This window comes from Rhea pennata, chromosome 1, assembly GCF_028389875.1.
Source record: "Rhea pennata isolate bPtePen1 chromosome 1, bPtePen1.pri, whole genome shotgun sequence".
NCBI classification, from domain to species: Eukaryota; Metazoa; Chordata; class Aves; order Rheiformes; family Rheidae; genus Rhea; species Rhea pennata.
In genome coordinates this window covers 201,574,969-201,593,121 of record NC_084663.1, presented here as the reverse complement: position 1 = coordinate 201,593,121, position 18,153 = coordinate 201,574,969, and the positions used below count along the sequence as shown (strand labels likewise).

Below are 18,153 nucleotides of genomic sequence, written 5' to 3'. Positions count from 1 at the left end.
TCTCCTGCTCTTCAGGTTTGTGTTTTTGTTTGTTGCAGCTTTTAACACTTTCACAGCAAGTTACAGTATGAGGAAAGGGGAAAACAAGTCATGAATTTTTTTAGTTACTTATGGAAGAGCAAAATATAATTTTAGAATCTTGTCATGTTGTCTTGCTGCTGCTAGCTTCTATTCGCTAGATGAACTTTTCCATGAAAGGTAGACTACCCTTACTCTTTTTTTCTGGTGCTTTATGCTGGTTTCATTCTGGCAGGCTTGATTTATTGCTGGTTTTGTACTGTAAGGCTATAGCAAAAGGTAGTGTCAGAAGTACATAAAAGGATGTTAACAGCTTCTTCAAAATTGAACTCCAAATCCTAAAGAAAAATGATAGAAGTACTTTCTATTCTTTGATTTCCCACCTGCCACTTCTTTGCCCTTAACTCAGAAATGTAAGATATGAGCTTGGAACTCTCTTGTTTCATGTACTGTTATATATGTAAAATGTTAGAATTTTTTTTAGATCAATTTTCAACAGGAGCAAACAAGAGCGCGCCATGAATTCCTTCCTTCTATATTGCAGGCCCACTCCCCGATGGATGGGAACAAGCTATGACCCAGGATGGAGAAATTTACTACATAAACCATAAGAACAAGACCACATCTTGGCTAGACCCAAGGCTTGACCCACGCTTTGGTAAAAGTTCATCTCGCTTCAGAATTTTTGATCTGCTTCAGTTCACTTAGCAGCTTTCATTTTGCAGACATATTTTGGAAACTTTTTGTAGTAAGATTAAATAAGATTAAAATATATTTTAATTTGAACCATAGAGATCTTATTTATTTTTTTTTCTGAAAGATTAGCATATATCCTGTAGTAGTACATGTCACCAAAGGTTCTAATGCTAGGAGCTTGGATTTTGCCATACAATCCATACGATTCCTAAACTTGGTGGCATTCAGGAACAATATGTCTGTGACAATTTTGTCCAAGCTCCCTTAAACTTGCAAAATTTTACGCAAGAAAAGCCTTTTAATTCCCAAATAAATAATTACTTACGTTTGCGCTATCCTGAAGAGGTCATTGTCTAGTAACGACTTACGCTCTTTAAATATGGTTGAAACATACCAGCTTGTAATTCCAGCTTGTCACAGTAATGATCATGAAAAAATTTGTTTTAAACAATATGGAGAGAAATATTTAGTTCTGTTACTTCTACTTTAATCTTCTTTTGAGGAGTAAAGAATATTAATTAGACTATGTCATATTGGAAATAGAAATAGTCACATAAATTAGGAATCAGAAGATCTAGATGTAAATATCTAATGCAATAGAACTTACACTTCAGGCTTATGGCAACATTTTTCTACATTAATGTTCTGGCAATATTTCTCTACAATAAAAGTGTAGTTGCAAACTTTGCAATACAATACTGCCACTGTGGATACAAATAGCAATAGAATATAGCATCATTAAGAGACATTTGAATGAGCTCCTTGGATCATTCAAGTGATTGTTCTTATGTATTTAAGATGGAATTGCTACATTATTTTGGGAAGAAGTCATGACCTGTCTGTGTAAATTTTATTAGATGTATTAATTTTTCCTTGATCTGTTTTCCCTCAAACTTGCTATTTTCAACTCATTTGGATTTTAGTTATTTTTCCACAGCTATGGAAAAAACAGTAGGAGTTTAAAAAAAGTCATTGTGGTTTTCAAGCTTTAGTTTTGGATTCAGTGCAACTAAATGAAAACAGTGTGCAGATCACTGAGTAGGTCAGGCTGAGGGGATACAAAGCCTTTGAAGCTTTACAGGGGTTGACCTAACAACAACTGTGGGCCCCTTTTGGGAGAGGCATTAACTCCATGAATGCCATATAAACACAGAGCTGCAAAACTCAACAGTCACTATTCTGTTTTGTTTTTCTGAAACAGCTGTTAGAATTTTCAGTGTTTTTGTTTTGTAGGCTTAAGTGCTTTCATTAAACATCCGTTTGCTCTTATGGAAAACACTAAATTATCACACTGTTTATAAACTGCTCACTAGTTTGTAGACAGGTTGAACCACTGTGCAACTTGAGCCCAAAGGTGGGGCATATATATATATATATATATATATATATATATATATATATATATATATATTGATGATTGTCAGCTTTGGCAGATGTCCGTGTTGGCTTTGACACCCGCCGGCCGGTTTCAGAACTGTTTGTGTATTGCAGGAGGAGTGTGTGGGTAATTTGCAGCTTCACAATTACTGAATATGTGAAAAGGCTTAAAAGGAAGCAGTCATTTTGAAAATCAGTGTTGCCTTTTGCAGTGAAAAGAGGCAGGCCAATTTTATTTTCCGAAGTAATCTTGCAGTATATGTATATTGCTTTTCTTTGTCTTATTAAGGTTCAGAATGACAGGAGCTGGATAGGCCAGCTGGAATTTAAAAGGAGTGTGGAAAAGGCTTTAATTGACAAAGGTTATGAGTGAGATGAATCTTGTTTCTCAGAGCTGTTTTGTACTCCTGTAAATAGTGCGTCGATCTGTAAGCATAAAAGTTGCTTGTCTTGTAGCTACTGAAGCTCCATGAGATGTTAAGGCTCTGCAGTTAAACTGAAAGAAGTTAGAAATGTCCAAAAGACTGCATCAGGGTTTCTTGCTGCATAGCTTCCCTTTTTGGGCCCACTGTGTATGTGTATCCCAGACAGGCTTGAGTAAATGCCAAGGCTCTTTATTTTGTGGTCGGACTTCTAATCTGTTCCAGACCTTTTCAGTCAAAGAGCTCAAGTGTAACTGAAAGGGGCAGGAAAGGGGAGGAAGGGGAAAAAAAAAAAAAAAAGCATGTGGACTCTTCTGATCTAGAGTGATGGCAAATAGAGACAAGCTGCTAGCTGCTGTTGAGCTTGAAGTAGGTTTTCCTTGAAATCTGAAGTTGTATGCATTGTATTGTGGTTTATGTTTTTATCATTTGAGCCAAGAAAATACAAAATCTTATTTCTGTTGCTTTCTCACTTGTGACCCTCTTAAGCCACTCCAGTAAAAAGAAGAAAATCTGTTTGACAGAGCTAACTTGCTATGCCTGACGTTTATTTATCATGTACAGATCCTCAAGAAATATGTGTTGTGACTCTAAATAAATTTGAATAACTCAGAAGTTTACCTTTCAGTGTTTTGCCAGGGTTGAAAATCCTGTTTATTATGGAGGATTGCCACACCCTTTTGTATCCTGGTGTTTTTTAAAATAAGGGCTTGGTTTTTGTTATATTTTGACTATTAAAACTTTAAAAAAAGCAATAGGCAATGCAGCTTTGTAATGCTAAGTTCTTGATCAATACAATGGTATTGATGTTAATTGAAAATGAAGGAGAAATTCACTTCTTGATGCTGCCTCTTTCACAAATCTGCAAAACCACTGAGAACAGTAAAGCTGTTGAAGATACCATTCAAGTATACTCTTCTGTTGCAGTATTCAGAAACAGAAGGTGTGAAGACTGTTTCCCCTCACTTTTTTCCTGAATTCTGCATTCTAGGGAATCGGCCCTTATTTTTCTGTATGTTCATCAGATGGAAGCTTCATGCTCATCTTTATTTTCTCTAGTAGATGTGCATAGAAGGTGGTGGTTTTTTGCACCCCCCCCCCCCCACCAGTGGTACTGGGAGCTATTCATTAATGTAGCTAGAAAAGAGGGAGAAGGGAGGATCAGTTTAAGGCAAACACACCTACTCACTTACTTGGTAAAGGTTATTTGAATATTGCATTCCTGCCTTCAAACAGAAAGTAAAAGGATGAGATTGGTATGAATTCTTTCTTGGAGCAGGCTTTAAAGAGTAGTGCATCAGATGAGGGTTCCTCTCAGAATACCCTGCAGTGGAGTAGGCCAGTCTAAAATCTGCATGCTCCGAACTGAAGATAAGAACTTCTATCCCAGACTCAGTTCTAACATATTTGAATTGGGCTCAAAGTCTTCAGCTACATCACTTAAAACTGCAGTGAAGTCTTGCCATGGTTCTGATACTGATCTTCCTAGTCTATACATGTGGCTTTAGAACAGTTTTGTGTTAGGAGAATTGACAATCCTTTAAATCTAGGAAAGGACTAAATACGAAAAGAAGATCTTCCTGTGCCAAGCACAGACCATCATAAAAGATCACATGGGATCAAAGGAATGGGGCTGGGGGAGCTTCCTTAGGCCTGTGCCGGCAGGATTTCTTGTGCTAGCAGAGCATCTGGTATAAACATGCTGTCCAGCCTTCCTCAGTGCCTTCACAGGTTTATTTCTTGGAGGTTACTTCCTTAAGAGAATTAGTCAGCTAGCTTTTTGGAGTGTTTTGTCTCTTACTAGCTCCTTCCCTTGTCTGCTGTTGTCCATTGATCATTCTTCACAGATCCCAGTATTGCTTGATAGTCAAAGGATGTCTCAGTGGGAAGTAGATCGGCTAAGCATGCTGAGTAGTTGGAGTTGATGAAGTAGGAGAACATCTGCTTTTTCTATAAAATTTAATTTCCTAGAATCAGTTAAAAAACGTTTGGAATCATCCAACTTTATTACTGCAAGTTTCCAAGATTTGGCCTTTGCTTCAAATAGCATTAAGGGCTTTTAACTGTTACTTCGGTTTGCAGATGGTAGGATGGTTCTTGAAACACAAGTAAAAATAATTTGCCCTTTGAGGATACTTAATTTGTTAATTTCAAAGCTGGATGGTGAACTTGGAAAAAGTGGGAAAACATCAGAAACTGGTGATTCATTTCGGTGTCTCTACTGAGTTAACCTGAGTCTTAAAGTTTTCACGCAAGCACTCCATTAGAGTATTTGGACAAATCTGCAGGAGTTGGAGTAAAACAAGTTTTTGTTAGATTATTCCAAACTTCAGTTTCATAGGTTTGTTACTAGCGGTCATACTAGCCTTACACATGTCCAGTCTCTTTCTTTCTGTTCTTTTCACTGTTGGAGCTGCCAAATAGGGTAGGGAGCAAGAGATGTGACCTCAGATTGAAATCATTGCCACAACTTCATTTTTGGCACTCTCAGTTAGGGATTATGCTAATATTAAATAAGTTCTGTATGAATTTTGGATGAGGGGGGAATGCAAGGCAAGAGTGTTTAACATCATTATAGAAAGGTGCACAGAGCCTCTGTGGGAAGTACTTACTTGAACTGCCCATGAGAAGAGGAACAAAAGTGATGATAACAGCAGGAGCATAGGGGATGCACATCATTTTTCTGCTTCCTTCTTTCATAATTGAAGAACAGTATACCTTTAAGCTTGCAAAGAGCTTGTTCAGAACTACTAAAAGAAAATACAAACTATAGAACCATTGCAATAAGTTGTCAGAAGAAAAAAAAAAGGCATGAGACTTAATTATTTATGAAGAACAAAAATACTCTAATGCATTGAGAAGTGTATTTATCATTTTTCTCTTAAAACTTGAAATTCACTTAAAACACTTTAAAAGCTTAATTTTTGGAGCTCCTACTAATTTTTAAGAATTGAAAATTAAAAAGAGTATTCCTTAATGTTGTGTTATCCCTCACCTGTCTAATGTGTCATTTAGCACTCTTCTTTAAACCTGCCTCACTAAAGGCAGGTTTCTGGACATCATAGAATTGGAATACTAGTCCAGAAAACTTCTGTTGTTAGGCTTTTGAGCTTTATCTTGCCACAGTGGCCTGTCAGGTTTTTATTATTATTTCTAGATCTATCTTCTGTCTCTGCCCAAAAGCAGAACACGAGAACACAAGCTACAGTTGTTTTGGATATGCAGACTCAGTGGCGTATCTTCTTTCCATGCTGTATCATTAAAACTAAATGGTTTTGACTTACCTGGAAGGTCTGTTGCTATTCACTTTTTCACTTCCCTGTTCCTGTTTTTCCAGAAGAACAGTTTCAGAGATCACTGAGGATGGAGAAAAAGACTTAGTTATTTTGCTGTGTATTTCAAAGAATGTGTACATACTGAGCAGCATCAGTATTCAGTGAAATGCTGACTTGTGTCAAAATCAGGTCATTGTGAATCTGTGGAGGCAGATGAAATTTCACTGGTTAGCATCCCTTTTTGTAGGGGACGTTGCCCTATAAAACAACAGTGACAATAAATGCTTATTAGTTATTCATCATTGTATATCAGAAAATGAAAAGTTGATTTGTATGAAAGCAGTATATGTTTATTTCTGTTTACCGAGCAGAGTTCACTGAAGAAATCATTAAGTCTGCCTGCAATAAATTTAGAAACTACATTATGGCGATTATTGCCAATGTATGCTAATAAAATAAAAAACTTTTTTTATTAAAAGATTTTTGAGGGCAGTAAGTTTTTATGGGCTTATAGCTGCTTTTGTTTGTTCTTTTAATGGGAAAGGGGAATTGCTGCTAATGAGACCTCTATGCCAGAATAAAGTACCTGTATCTCCATTGTCGTGCTAGCACACCTATGACAATAAGAAAACTGCACTTCTATGGGGACCATTTACCCCCATAATTTTCTAACACTGTAGTTTGCATGTCTCTGTAAATGCACCTTGGAAATTGGAAGTGCATCATTTGAATACATCATAAGTGTTTACGTAAAAAAAATAGATTAAAGTATATATTAAGTATATGTAAATAATGTAGGTATGGGTAATCATATATAATTAAAATTGAAAGACGTGTCAGTTGTCCTTTTTTTCTTGAGTTCAGTCATTTTGAAATGATTTCCATTTGTTTTTTTAATGCAGAATTTTGCACTGTTTCTTGACAGTATACTGCTGTTTTAAATTACATTTTTTATTGGATTTTGTAATTCTCAATCATTTCTAATTGGCATATGGTAGAAATAGAAAATAGATGCACATGTACACATGCATATACACAAAGTATAAATCAGAATAAATCAGAAATAAAACCTGTTTTTTTTATTTGTAATGACTTTCATATTATTTTATTTAAAAAATTATGAAGAAGTTTGGGGAGGGGTTTGACCTGGTTAACACAGGGAGTAATATGTGATGACTGAACAATGAAACCGTTGGAAGCTAATATCCTTGTGGATGCTAATTTAACTATGATGTGAAATGGAGATAACTTAGATTAAGTATGTTTTACCAGATCTTCAGCTGTCAAGTACTGAATTTTGGTCAACTGAGTGTCTTGCGCTTTGTTCTGTCTTAATAGTATTTAAATATAAATGGCATTGGATGAGGTGTCTTCTCATAATCTGTCCTTTACAGTCATCTGCTAGGAAGAAATGTGTCAGTTCTATTCTGTAAGTAGATTTTGAAATATTTAAGTATTTTTAAATTGTTTAGATATCCAAAGTTAAAACTAATTTTAAAGAATAGAAAATGTTTTGGTTCATATGTATGCACTAGAGAGAAGTTTCTTACAGCTATTTACATTACTGGTAAGGCTTGTTTATATTTGCTCTTCTGGCTGACCAAAGTAGTTTAGTTCTGAAACTGATAAAAATTCAGGGAAAGCGCTTCATAAAATTGCTTTTGATAAAGCTGATAAAGTCAAAAAAAAAGAAAAAAAAAAGAAAAGAAAAAAAAAAGAAAAAAAAATGTATCCTAAAGTGCAGAGATGTAACAATTTGAGACCATTACTGTCGTTGTATAACATCACCAAACTGTCCCTTGAAACTAACATTTGACATTTGAAACTAAACTGAGTAAAATGCTGTTCAGTTGTTCATAGAGCTAACTTTTTCCCATAGCAGCAAATGGCAAACTAAGAACTGCTTGTGTTAACTTCCAGTTTTTAATTATGGCGGGCCTTAGAGATAGAAGAGCAAGAAGAAAAATGCTGATTTCAGTTTGATACAAATAATTGATAAATGCAAAGTAATAAAGCCATAATTTGGATGTGCTTTTAAAATAATTAGTATTTTAATTGGATTTTTTTTTTTTTTGTTTTTTGTTTAAGCAAGAGTTCAACTTGGGAGTGTGAGAATTTGTATTTTACCTGATTATGATACTAAGGCACACTTACCACAGCAGAGATGAGCCTGGAGAACAGTCTGTGTTTCAGGTTTGCCTCTCACTCTAAACTCCAGGACTCCCAGATTAATCTTTAAACAAAACGAAAACCAATGGGAATGCTTTATTTTGCTGGTTTGGAGGTTGATACGTCATAAGTGCTGCTATTGTAGAACAACTTGGATTTCCTTTAAATAATATAGCAGGATGTTTTAAAGAATGCAGTCCAAAAACATACCTTGCATCCTAATTAAACAACAAACTTGTACCAAATCTCCATTAAAAAAAAAAAAAAAAAAAAAAAAAAAGCTATTTGGAACAAATTTTAATTACTTCTGAGGCTCATTCTTTTAAATCTTGCTGCTAATTTTTTTTCTTCACAGCTCTTCTCAATTTAAGCAAAGGATTTCTTTTTGCCTCTGTTGCAGTGCTACAGACCGACATCATCCAGAAACCTGGATATAGCTAAAACTGATGCATAAACAGCTATCTAATGCCCAAATGAAACTGAAAGGGGAAAGTGCTCCTTTTTCAGCCTTCATTTACTTTAAACCTAATTCTTGCTTTTTTAAGAATTGTAATTTGCTCAGATCATAGCAAGATTTGGGACTTTGTTGTTTAAATAAAAGATAATGGCCTTCCATTTGGAGATTAACATCAGTTTTAGTTTTGAAGAGTGAAATGATAAATACGAAAAGACACCACACATTCAGCTTTGTCTGTTAATCGCTAAGGGTGCACTACAGCAGTCTGTGTGTAATTCCACCCTGGGGAAAGGTGCTGCAGTACCGTACGCTGTCAGTGCCCCCGGAGGTGCGATTTAAACTGGCCCAGGATCTGGGGAGAGAATTGGCCTTTTCTGTTTGACTTTTAACAACCTGCTGACTGTTTCCCTCAAACACCAATTACTACTAACTGTTCAGCACTTTTGTTGTCTTCCTTAAAAATGTAGACAGTAGTCTAAATTTTTTCCTGTGAGTGTAAAGTATTCATTACCTGCCACAGCACAAAACAAGCGTTTTGCTGTGGATTTTGGATAGTAGAACATCTAATATGTAACATCTGAATACGTCAGACTCTCAAATAATTTTCAAAAAGCGTATTGCCCCTCTTACGATTGACTGTATTCTGCAGATTGTGAGGCTTAGCTGCGTTACAGGACTGCAAAATCTTTTTTTATTGTCTTAAGTTGCCTGTGTTTTTTAACTTGTCTGCCCCTCCTCCTGCCTCAGATCCCCCTCTTCTAGAAACAAAGACTTGTTTGTTCCTTGCCTGCCTGGGAGGTCTCTGCAGCTTGCTCTGGGGGGTGCAGAGCCCCTGCTCTAAATACTTTCCATACCCACGGAAGGTAAGGAGCAGGATGCATCAGAAAACTGATAAGTCCCAGCTCTAACAGATAAATGAAGCTCTTTGCCTTTGAACTCAAGGCATTTAAAATGAGCTGTGGGTTTAAGGAACATCACAAAATCATGAGCTGTGAAAATACAAAATGTGCTTGTATAACATCACACGGATAAGCATATTCCTCAGAGTGCAGATTTCTGCTATCATGTCCTCAGTCACTAATGGATAATTGAGATGGAAAAAAAACAAAAAAACAAACAAAAAAACCATAACCTTAGTTTTTCCTCTTTATTAAATATTGTGTTGGGAATGATAGAAAATTGCATTTTTCTTTCTGTTTCTCCTGAAGATAACATACTTGTGTAATCAGCCAGGACAACTAAAAATCATTCGGTGTTACTAATGCTTTTTTTTCTCCCCACTGATTCTTCATGTGGGTATGTTAAGTCAATAAAATTGAGTTAGCTATGTCCTCTTTTAATTTGCAAACTTTTAGTATAATATCAGAGTTAAAAGTATTTCCCTCTCATGAAAAACATCTCCATGATCTGTTCTGAGACCAGTTTAAATTCATGCCCATTGAAAATCTCTGGGACTTGCATTCTCAAAATAGTAAAATGCTTTAAAAAAAATCCTTTTAATTAGATACATGAATAAGAATGTAGAAACTAGATCTCAGGTCCACCTTCTGAAGAGTTCCCAAAGAAATTCATGTATAATTGTATAATGAAACTGCCCCTACATATTTATACTATTGGTGTATATATACTATACATATACTATTGGTAAATAGTAAGTATACACCAAAATTGCAATATTTTGTGATGCTCGTATTTTAGGTGGACTTCTGGTTAGAAGCATTAGTTTCAAAATGCATATTAGAAGGCATTTCAGGGATCTAGGATGTAGAGTAAAATCAGAAGTGTCAGACAAACATGATTTGTTTCTTAAAAGTTGCAAAGTTAGTAGAGTGGAGTAAATTCTGTGATCAACAGAGAGGGCAGGAATAGTGCAAGTGGTTGTCAGAAAGATACACATATGTAAAATATGAAAAAATTGGCATGAGAGGAATATTATTTCCAGAGCTGTGTATTAGCAGAAGAGAGTGAAGTGACACTTGCATATTGCATGCAGGAAAACATGTTGAATGATATGTAATGATATTACATGTATGTTTTTATCTGAAGTTAGGAATTGTTGAATTTGTGTGAGGTTATCTGTCATGTGGCATGGCTGTCAACCGCACGAGGCAGTGGCTCTGGAAACTATGATTATATAATTGAAGACTAGACTATAAAAATGGCTTTTTTAACCAAACAGAAATTGATAATTCTTCAGTTTTGGGTACTTTATTTTTACAGGCTTGAGAGCTTGCTGAGGTAGTTTGCTTTTAACTTAAATGAGCTTTTTTTCTTTTCTCAGGTGATTTCATAGGTAGTTATGATTATCTAAGCTTTGTCCCCTTTTACTTTCAACTGTAATTGACCTTCCATCATGTTTAATAGCAGAGTTTGAATCCTGGAACTTCTGAAGTGTAGCACAGACTTCTGCTTCAGTTACAAGAATAATTACATTAGCTAACAACAGGAGAAGTCTGTTGTTTTCTGTTGTTCTCTACTAACCCGCTCGTCTTCTGCCTTCAAGGTGAAATAGGATAGGATGCAAAAAGCGAAAGAGCTGGTCCTGGTTCCAGACTTGGTATGATTCTTGGCAGAAGGGCAGAAAGGAACAGATACCAGCGGTGTTGCGGCTAGCTTGTGAGAGAGCTGCTAGGTGGGCTGCCTTTCTTTAGCACTCCTATCTCCATCTTCAACTTTGTCCTAAGTTGGTAAATGTAGATAATCTGACTGCCATCAGTCTTCCAGCAGAGGCTGACCAGTTGAGTTCCTATTCACTATTCATGTCCTTGCAGGGCAACTGTTGGTGCTGTTGAAACCTCTGCTTAGCAGTTTCTGATAACTTGAGCCTTACAAGCCTTCTGTGTCCTGTTCAGCAGAGGAACAAGCTGTCCTACCTCTTGTTGTTGCTCGCCTAGGGGGTCATAGTTCATGTTGCAAAGCTGGTTGGTTGATAGATCCTAATCACTTTCTTTCTGAAGTTCAGTTTTGGTGATGAAGTATTAGATGTCTTGTAAGAACAACTGCTTGATTTGTAAGCTTTATCCACAGTTCCTTCAGATTCCTACAATTTCCGCCCCCCCCCCCCCCCCCCCCCCCCCCCCCGTCAGCATGGGACTTCTAGTCGACTCTCCAGCCCTTGTGTATTCAATTTGTTGCTTCTACTTGGCACTGGGATCCTTTTTCTATGTTTCCTACTTCATCTGTTCACCTGCCTTTGCAGGAGGTTTTATCCTATTTGTAATGATATGTATGAAGTTCTCACAAGTAACTACATAAAAGATAAAAGACTATTTCAAAGTACTTTAGCCATATGACACTTCATTTTATTTTGACTCTAGACTTGTGAAAATAGGACTATGTTTAGTTTAGTTTTGACTCTGTGCTTGATCTAAGGAATGGTTAAAAGCACAGACTGGAGAGTTAAGTTTGTCGCTGCTTCTGGTGGGGAATTGTTTTTTTACTTTCCATTCTCACTGCAACAAGTAATACAGTATTTCTTCATATGTTACCTCTCAGTGGAACGATGAACTGGTGAACAGTTACGGCAAGGGAAAGGAAGCAAGACTGTGAGGCAGCAGCCCTTTTTACTACTTTTATGAGATGGTTAAATCTATGTAGAATTTCTTGGAGCAAAAGAAAGGCACTTCTCTACTTTACAGGCTGTTAGTTGAGCACACAAAACACAGTTGAGCTGAAGAGAAAAGGGTGATACAGATTCTTTATAAGATAATACTTCTGACTTTTACATTAATTAAAAGTGTTAGTATCCCAGGAATCCTGTTCTACGATGAATTCATTCAAGCTAAAACAACAGATGGGTTTTCTTTACACTAAAACAGTTCATCATCCTAAAAGAAGCTCATTGCTTTTCCTCTTAGTTCCCATAAACCATAATTCTCATTCCCAGAAAAAAAATAAGCCCTAACGCTCTCCCATTACTGCGCCAGGAAATGTGTTTTGCAACATATTTTAAATGTTAGCAGATTTAGGCTGTTCCAGAGAACAGGATGGAGAGCTAATTCTAAAATTGAAAGCGCCTGAAAATAGCATCCTTCTGTATTCAGCCTTTCTCAGCCCTCTGTTCCAGTACAGAACTCTAGTGCCTCTGCTGACTTTAACCGTACTGGTCTCTTGTGAGGGAAAACTCAGGTCTGTCAAGTAGCTAGGTCCCAATCATACATTATCTTATAAAACAAAATTCAGCTTAGATCTTGCTTTCATAAGAGAAGGGGAGATGGGTTCTCATTATGTGTTATATAGTTATATAGGAAGACACTTTTTTTTCCACCCTCGAAAAGATACATTGCATACCTCATAGGGAAGGGGGGGGGGGAAGCATCAGCAAAATGTGTATCTTATGTTGGTGGTAATATTTTTACTTGTATAATTCATCTGCCATTTCTGTATTAGCTCTAAGTTTTCATCTCAAGATGCTCTAAATGGACTTTGTCACACTCAACTTGATGTGAAAAGGCTGTGAATGATTGTTGCAGGACCTGCATCACAGATTGAGGAATGGTAGCCTGTAACCAAATGTAGCTGGATATAAATGAGACGATCTGTTCTGTTATTCAATATGTTCTAAGAATTCACCTGAATAAGAAAAGTGAATTTGTATTTTTTGTGTCTAAGTCAAGAATAGTATATTAAAAAGAAGAGGAGAGAATTACTTATTCTAATTAAAAATGAAACATTTTACCACCATTTTGGATTTTGAGTTTGACTCTTTTCAGAAGTACGAACATATACTGCTAAACAATCTGCCTATGAGGAATGGCTGTGAGAGCTGGGCCTCTTCAGCCTGGGGAAGAGAAGACTGAGGGGGGATCTGATCAATGTGTACAAGTACCTGAAGGGAGGGGTTAAGGGGACGAGGACAAACGCTTTTCAGTTGTCCCGTGTGACAGGACAAGAGGCAATGGGCAGAAACTGAAGCACAGGAAGTTCTGCCTGACCGTGATGGGGAATTTCTTCCCTGTGAGAGTGGCAGAGCTCTGGCACAGGTTGCCCAGAGAGGTTGAGGAGTCTCCTTCTCTGGAGATATTCGAGGCCCGCCTGGACGCAACCCTGTCTGACATGCTCTAGGTGCCCCTGCTGAGCAGGGAGGTTGGACTAGCTGATCTCCAGAGGTCCCTTCCAACCTTACTGATCCTATGATTCTGTGACTGATTCTATGATTGCATTGATTATGAACATAACATTTCACATTCTGTGAATATCATTGTATAGCTGCATATTTTGTATTGTCATGGCTTGTAATGTATTACAAAATTTTTAATATATACTGTCTAAGGATAATATTTCCTTGCAAATATTTGTCTGAATTTAATTTTAAAATGTTTATTGTTTTGGTTCCCTAGCCATGAATCAGCGAATCAGCCAAAGTGCTCCAGTGAAACAGCCACCCCCTCTGGCTCCTCAGAGTCCCCAAGGTGGTGTGATGGGTGGGAATAGCTCCAATCAGCAGCAACAGATGAGACTCCAGCAGCTGCAGATGGAAAAGGAAAGACTGAGACTGAAGCATCAAGAACTGCTTCGGCAGGTGAGGCCACAGGTTAGACACCTACTTCCACTACTTTTTTATGGTTTTTTTGTTTGTTTGTTTTGGTTAAGTTGTTGTTTCTGTGAGCATTAAAAATGAGTGACTGTACAAAAAGCTTTGAGATCTGAAACAGTCTAAATTTTTTCTGTTACTGGTATCAGCTTGGTAGTGAAAATATCCGACTTACTAGACAGAAATGTTTTGCTTTCCTCCCTCATTCCTCTCTAACAAAACTCTCAAAGAGCAGGCTTCCTTACTATCAGGATGACATCATGGACTGTTGATCTGATTGGAAGTTCCTCTTGAGAATATATCTCACATTCATTGAGTTCTGAGTCATGCAAAAAGGCAGAAAGTTTGGTTCCCACAACTGCTTTAGTTCTGCCTTTTAAGTGGAGAGAAGTCTTTCACTTTTAGAATGTGTCACAGTCTGTAGGATTCCAAAGTACTTTTCACATTTGTATCTGATGCATTGAGGAGACACCTTGTTTCTAAAATCTCATCTGTTTGTTAGTGGAGTGGAGTATGGAACAACTGAATCACTTACACTGGATTTTGAACCTGTGATTTTCTTATGGTGAGGAATTTCAAACTTCATAATTAGGCTATAAGCTATTCCTTTTAGAATTTTTCTAGTACTTAGTGAGTACATAGCTATAGTGAGTGTCGGAGTGTAGGGCTGGGCGTTGGGATTTCTGGATTTCCAGTTCCAGCTCTGACTTCCTTTTGACTTTATTTAAATCTTCTGCTTCAGTTTTTCCATCTAAATGTTTTAGAAGAGGTTGTTACAGTCTGTGCCAGTAGCTTAGGATATTCTTTGTTTTTGACGCTACCAGAGAAAGCACTAATCTTTTCTTTGAGGAAAAACTTTTAAGTCTTACCCTGTTCCCTTTTCACTTTGGGTGATGGGCCTTGTATCAGGAGAAGAAACATCTGCAAAGACAGTTTTCCTTTCTTCATCACCTGCAGTGTTCTGTCTTGGAATGTGGCTCCTCTTAACCCTTTTGTACTCAAGGCCTGTATTGTAGGAATCTTTAGCATCTCTTGATATAAGATGGGTCATCTTTAAAGCCCAATACTTTCTATAATACTTCAGATAAAAGTACATTGCAAAAAGGGCATCAGGACTTTCCCTCTCTGCTTAAGCACCTGGGCTTCTGCTATTCCTGCTTTGCTATTAATCCACCAACAAATGTTTTACCCTGTGCTAGCATGCTTCTAGGTAGGCCTTCTAATTTTCTTCTTGCCTCAGTTGTCATTGAGAAACCTGACTAACTTTGGATGAGGTGACAGCCAGTTCCCTTCATATTGTTCTCTGTGGCCGTTAAGCTTTTCTGTCAATATGCATCCTTAGTAAGTCTATGAGTTTTCACTGTTTCGTGATTCTTTTATTTTTTCTTTTTTCTTTTCTTTATTTTTTTTTTTAGTCTCTCAACTCCCTTATCCTGTCTCATCTGGCCTGTCTTGGGGACTTGATACTACAAGATGGTGTTTATAAGACAGCCTGCACAGCCAAACTATGCAGCTAAAGTAATTTTTATCCATCTTATTTTTTACTCTTAGGCATTGCGGAATATCAATCCCAGCACAGCAAATTCTCCAAAACATCAGGTAGGCTCTTAACTGATGTTTCAGCATAATTAGACAAATGAAAGCATTAAATTAGGTTAGCAGAGGAAAATTGCTACATAAAAACGTTCTAAAAACAAGCTCTGCCATAGAGGTTTTGAACCACTTCTCTAGTCATGACCCTAACATTTGTTTTTAAGAGCGCAGCATTACCACAACTTTGTATCAATATTTAAAAGCAAATGAAGAATTCATTACACATTTTTCTGCATTGAAAACAACATTCTTATTTAGCATTCTTGAGGATACTGCTGTTCCAGTCCTGATGTCATCAAGAAGCGTATTTAAAGCAAACCTTCCATTATATCTAAGGTAGTAGTTTGTGACTTCTAAATGCTGTTCATATGAATGTTCTTATCATCAGTTTGTTTGAACAGGTATGATCTTAAAGAAGGATATCTGGAAATCAGATACTGTACAGAAAACTGTAAATCAGTAAATAAAAAGTTGCTGAAAGTATTTATGATTTTTCTTTGGGCATATGAAATGTAACAAATTTTAAGAGGTTAGACTAACAAGATACTTGTGAAGGGTATGTAACTTGTAGTCATTCTGTTTTGAAAATTTAGCAGGTTCCTGCATAGATACATCTTCTTTGTAGGAAACAATTTTTAGAAACCTTACAAGATCAGAGCAAAAGACAATTGGTCAAAATGTAAAGTATAAAAAAAAGTTGAATACACACTTCTTTCAGGCTCTTAAGAAATTGAATATTGACTGTATCCCTGAAAGAGTGGATTTATGGATAGATTCAGAGATTTTCTTGTTTCCTATTGCTACCAGTATTCTTAGTCTGTTGGTTCTTGGGACAATATTTATTTTGGCTTGTATTAAACTTTGTTTTTCAAAGAAATACACTATCTTCACTATGAGGAAAAAAAAAAGAATAAAATCTTGTGATTTGTTGCCATGAGTACTGGTGTATCAAATTGTAGTGCAGAAGTTGTACATTACTAGTTCTCTTGAGAAGATGGTCTTCAGAAATAGGAACCTCAAACTTTAAAAGTAGTACTGGCACTCTGGAAGAATACTTTCCAATTTGGCAATATCAGGACAGCTCTAAAATGTAACCACTTTAACTAAGATGCAATCAATAACCAGGTATTTGATTCATTTAAAGAGTGTTAGCCAGGTGTTGCTGTTATCAATCAGTATTAGATCCTATTACAAAGAAGGAGGAAAAACTGTTAAGAATTGCTGACGTACAAGGAGATAAACAGAGAAATACACTCCTCCACTCCAGTTCAAATCACCTCTTCTTCTACCACAACTAGGTTATTCAGAAGGGATGCTTTTCCTATTGAATGCTTTAGCCCAAATTGTATTCTATGTTTTCTTGTATGTCTGAAGCTGTAATCTTACTTTTGTTCCTTCTTTCACAATAATGTCTACTTCCTGTTGACAACTCATAAATAGGCAGCAAATAATAAAAATCATTGGTATCATTACATATTTACTTGAAATTTTGGCTTAAAGCACTAAAAAGCTGCAAAAACTCAAGGGATCCTGTTGCAGAGTGCAATTATAGGGACTCAGGAATAATCGATTACACATGTATGCAGTGATCTCCCTTGCTTTATTGTGTGGGATGGTAACCATTCAAGATTCCAGTTATATTTAAACTGGCTTCTTACCTGACTTGCCTGTATATTCACCTGACTGGGGAATCAGTCTGCAGTCAGTAATGAGCCAAGTTGTGCTTGAGTGATCTAATAGATAGAAAGGTGGGCAACCGTGTCAACTTCAAAGTTTTATAATACTAGATTATTCCTGTAGTATCATCTAAATGCATTTTTACTTCTGTACTTTAATGTGTCACTGTATTGAAAGTTGTGACCAGCCACATATGGAAGAAGGTATTTAGAAAACTGATTTTGGAAATTGTTCTCTGAATGCTTCTTGAGGTCTTATGAGGTTTTAGAGTCGCGTGTGCTTTCTAATGGTACTGTTTTTGAAGTCCCAATATCTACATCACAGTCAATCTAGAGAATCTAGATTGATTGAACTGATATCTAGTCAATCTACTGAATCTGGAAAAATCTGTAGAGGGAAGTAAAACTTCTTCGGTCAAATTCTTCTTGTCAGGTCCTTTCCTTCCTTTTTGAATAAAATTCCTCAACTTGAGAGAAATTACCTGCTTTTATGATAATAAATTTGTATTTGACAGACAAATTAACATTTGTTAAAACAGACATTTAAAACTTCTAGCCAACATGTAGAGGTAGTCTTAATGATAAAAAATAAAATCTTTAAGAAATGTTCAGTGTTCTTAATTCTAAGAAGGTTAAGTCTACTTTGGGAGGATATTGTCAAGGTCTTTTTTCCGTAAAGTACGTAAATCATCTAATATCAGAATTCTTGAAGCTCATCTCTCGTGAAGCATCTCTTTTATATGGATAAATACTGAAAAATGTTCCTTAACTTTTCAACTGGATCTCTGAAGTTTTCTTCATCATAGAATCTAGTAGGTTGGAAGAGATCAGCGGAGGTCGTCTAGTCCAACATCTGCATCTAGTCCAGCTTCCTCTTCCTTCTTGACGTGTTTGTCAACGTAACCTGGATTCGGTGCCAGCATTGTGTTGATGTTCT

The 18,153-nt window shown here is 36.6% G+C and overlaps 1 protein-coding gene across 8 annotated transcripts in view; it reads left to right on the top strand.

The window, feature by feature from the left end:
• YAP1 (Yes1 associated transcriptional regulator) overlaps positions 1-18,153 on the top strand; it is a 95,706-nt gene that overhangs the window by 58,178 nt on the left and 19,375 nt on the right. The window contains exons 4-6 of one of the 8 annotated variants that reach the window (XM_062567284.1): positions 563-676; positions 13,754-13,935; positions 15,499-15,546. In XM_062567284.1, coding sequence (XP_062423268.1) covers positions 563-676; positions 13,754-13,935; positions 15,499-15,546 — 344 coding nt within the window. Of the gene's footprint in view, positions 1-562; positions 677-13,753; positions 13,948-15,498; positions 15,547-18,153 lie in introns of all 8 variants that reach the window. The other 7 variants (XM_062567283.1, XM_062567288.1, XM_062567287.1 and 4 more) reach the window with 7 other exon arrangements.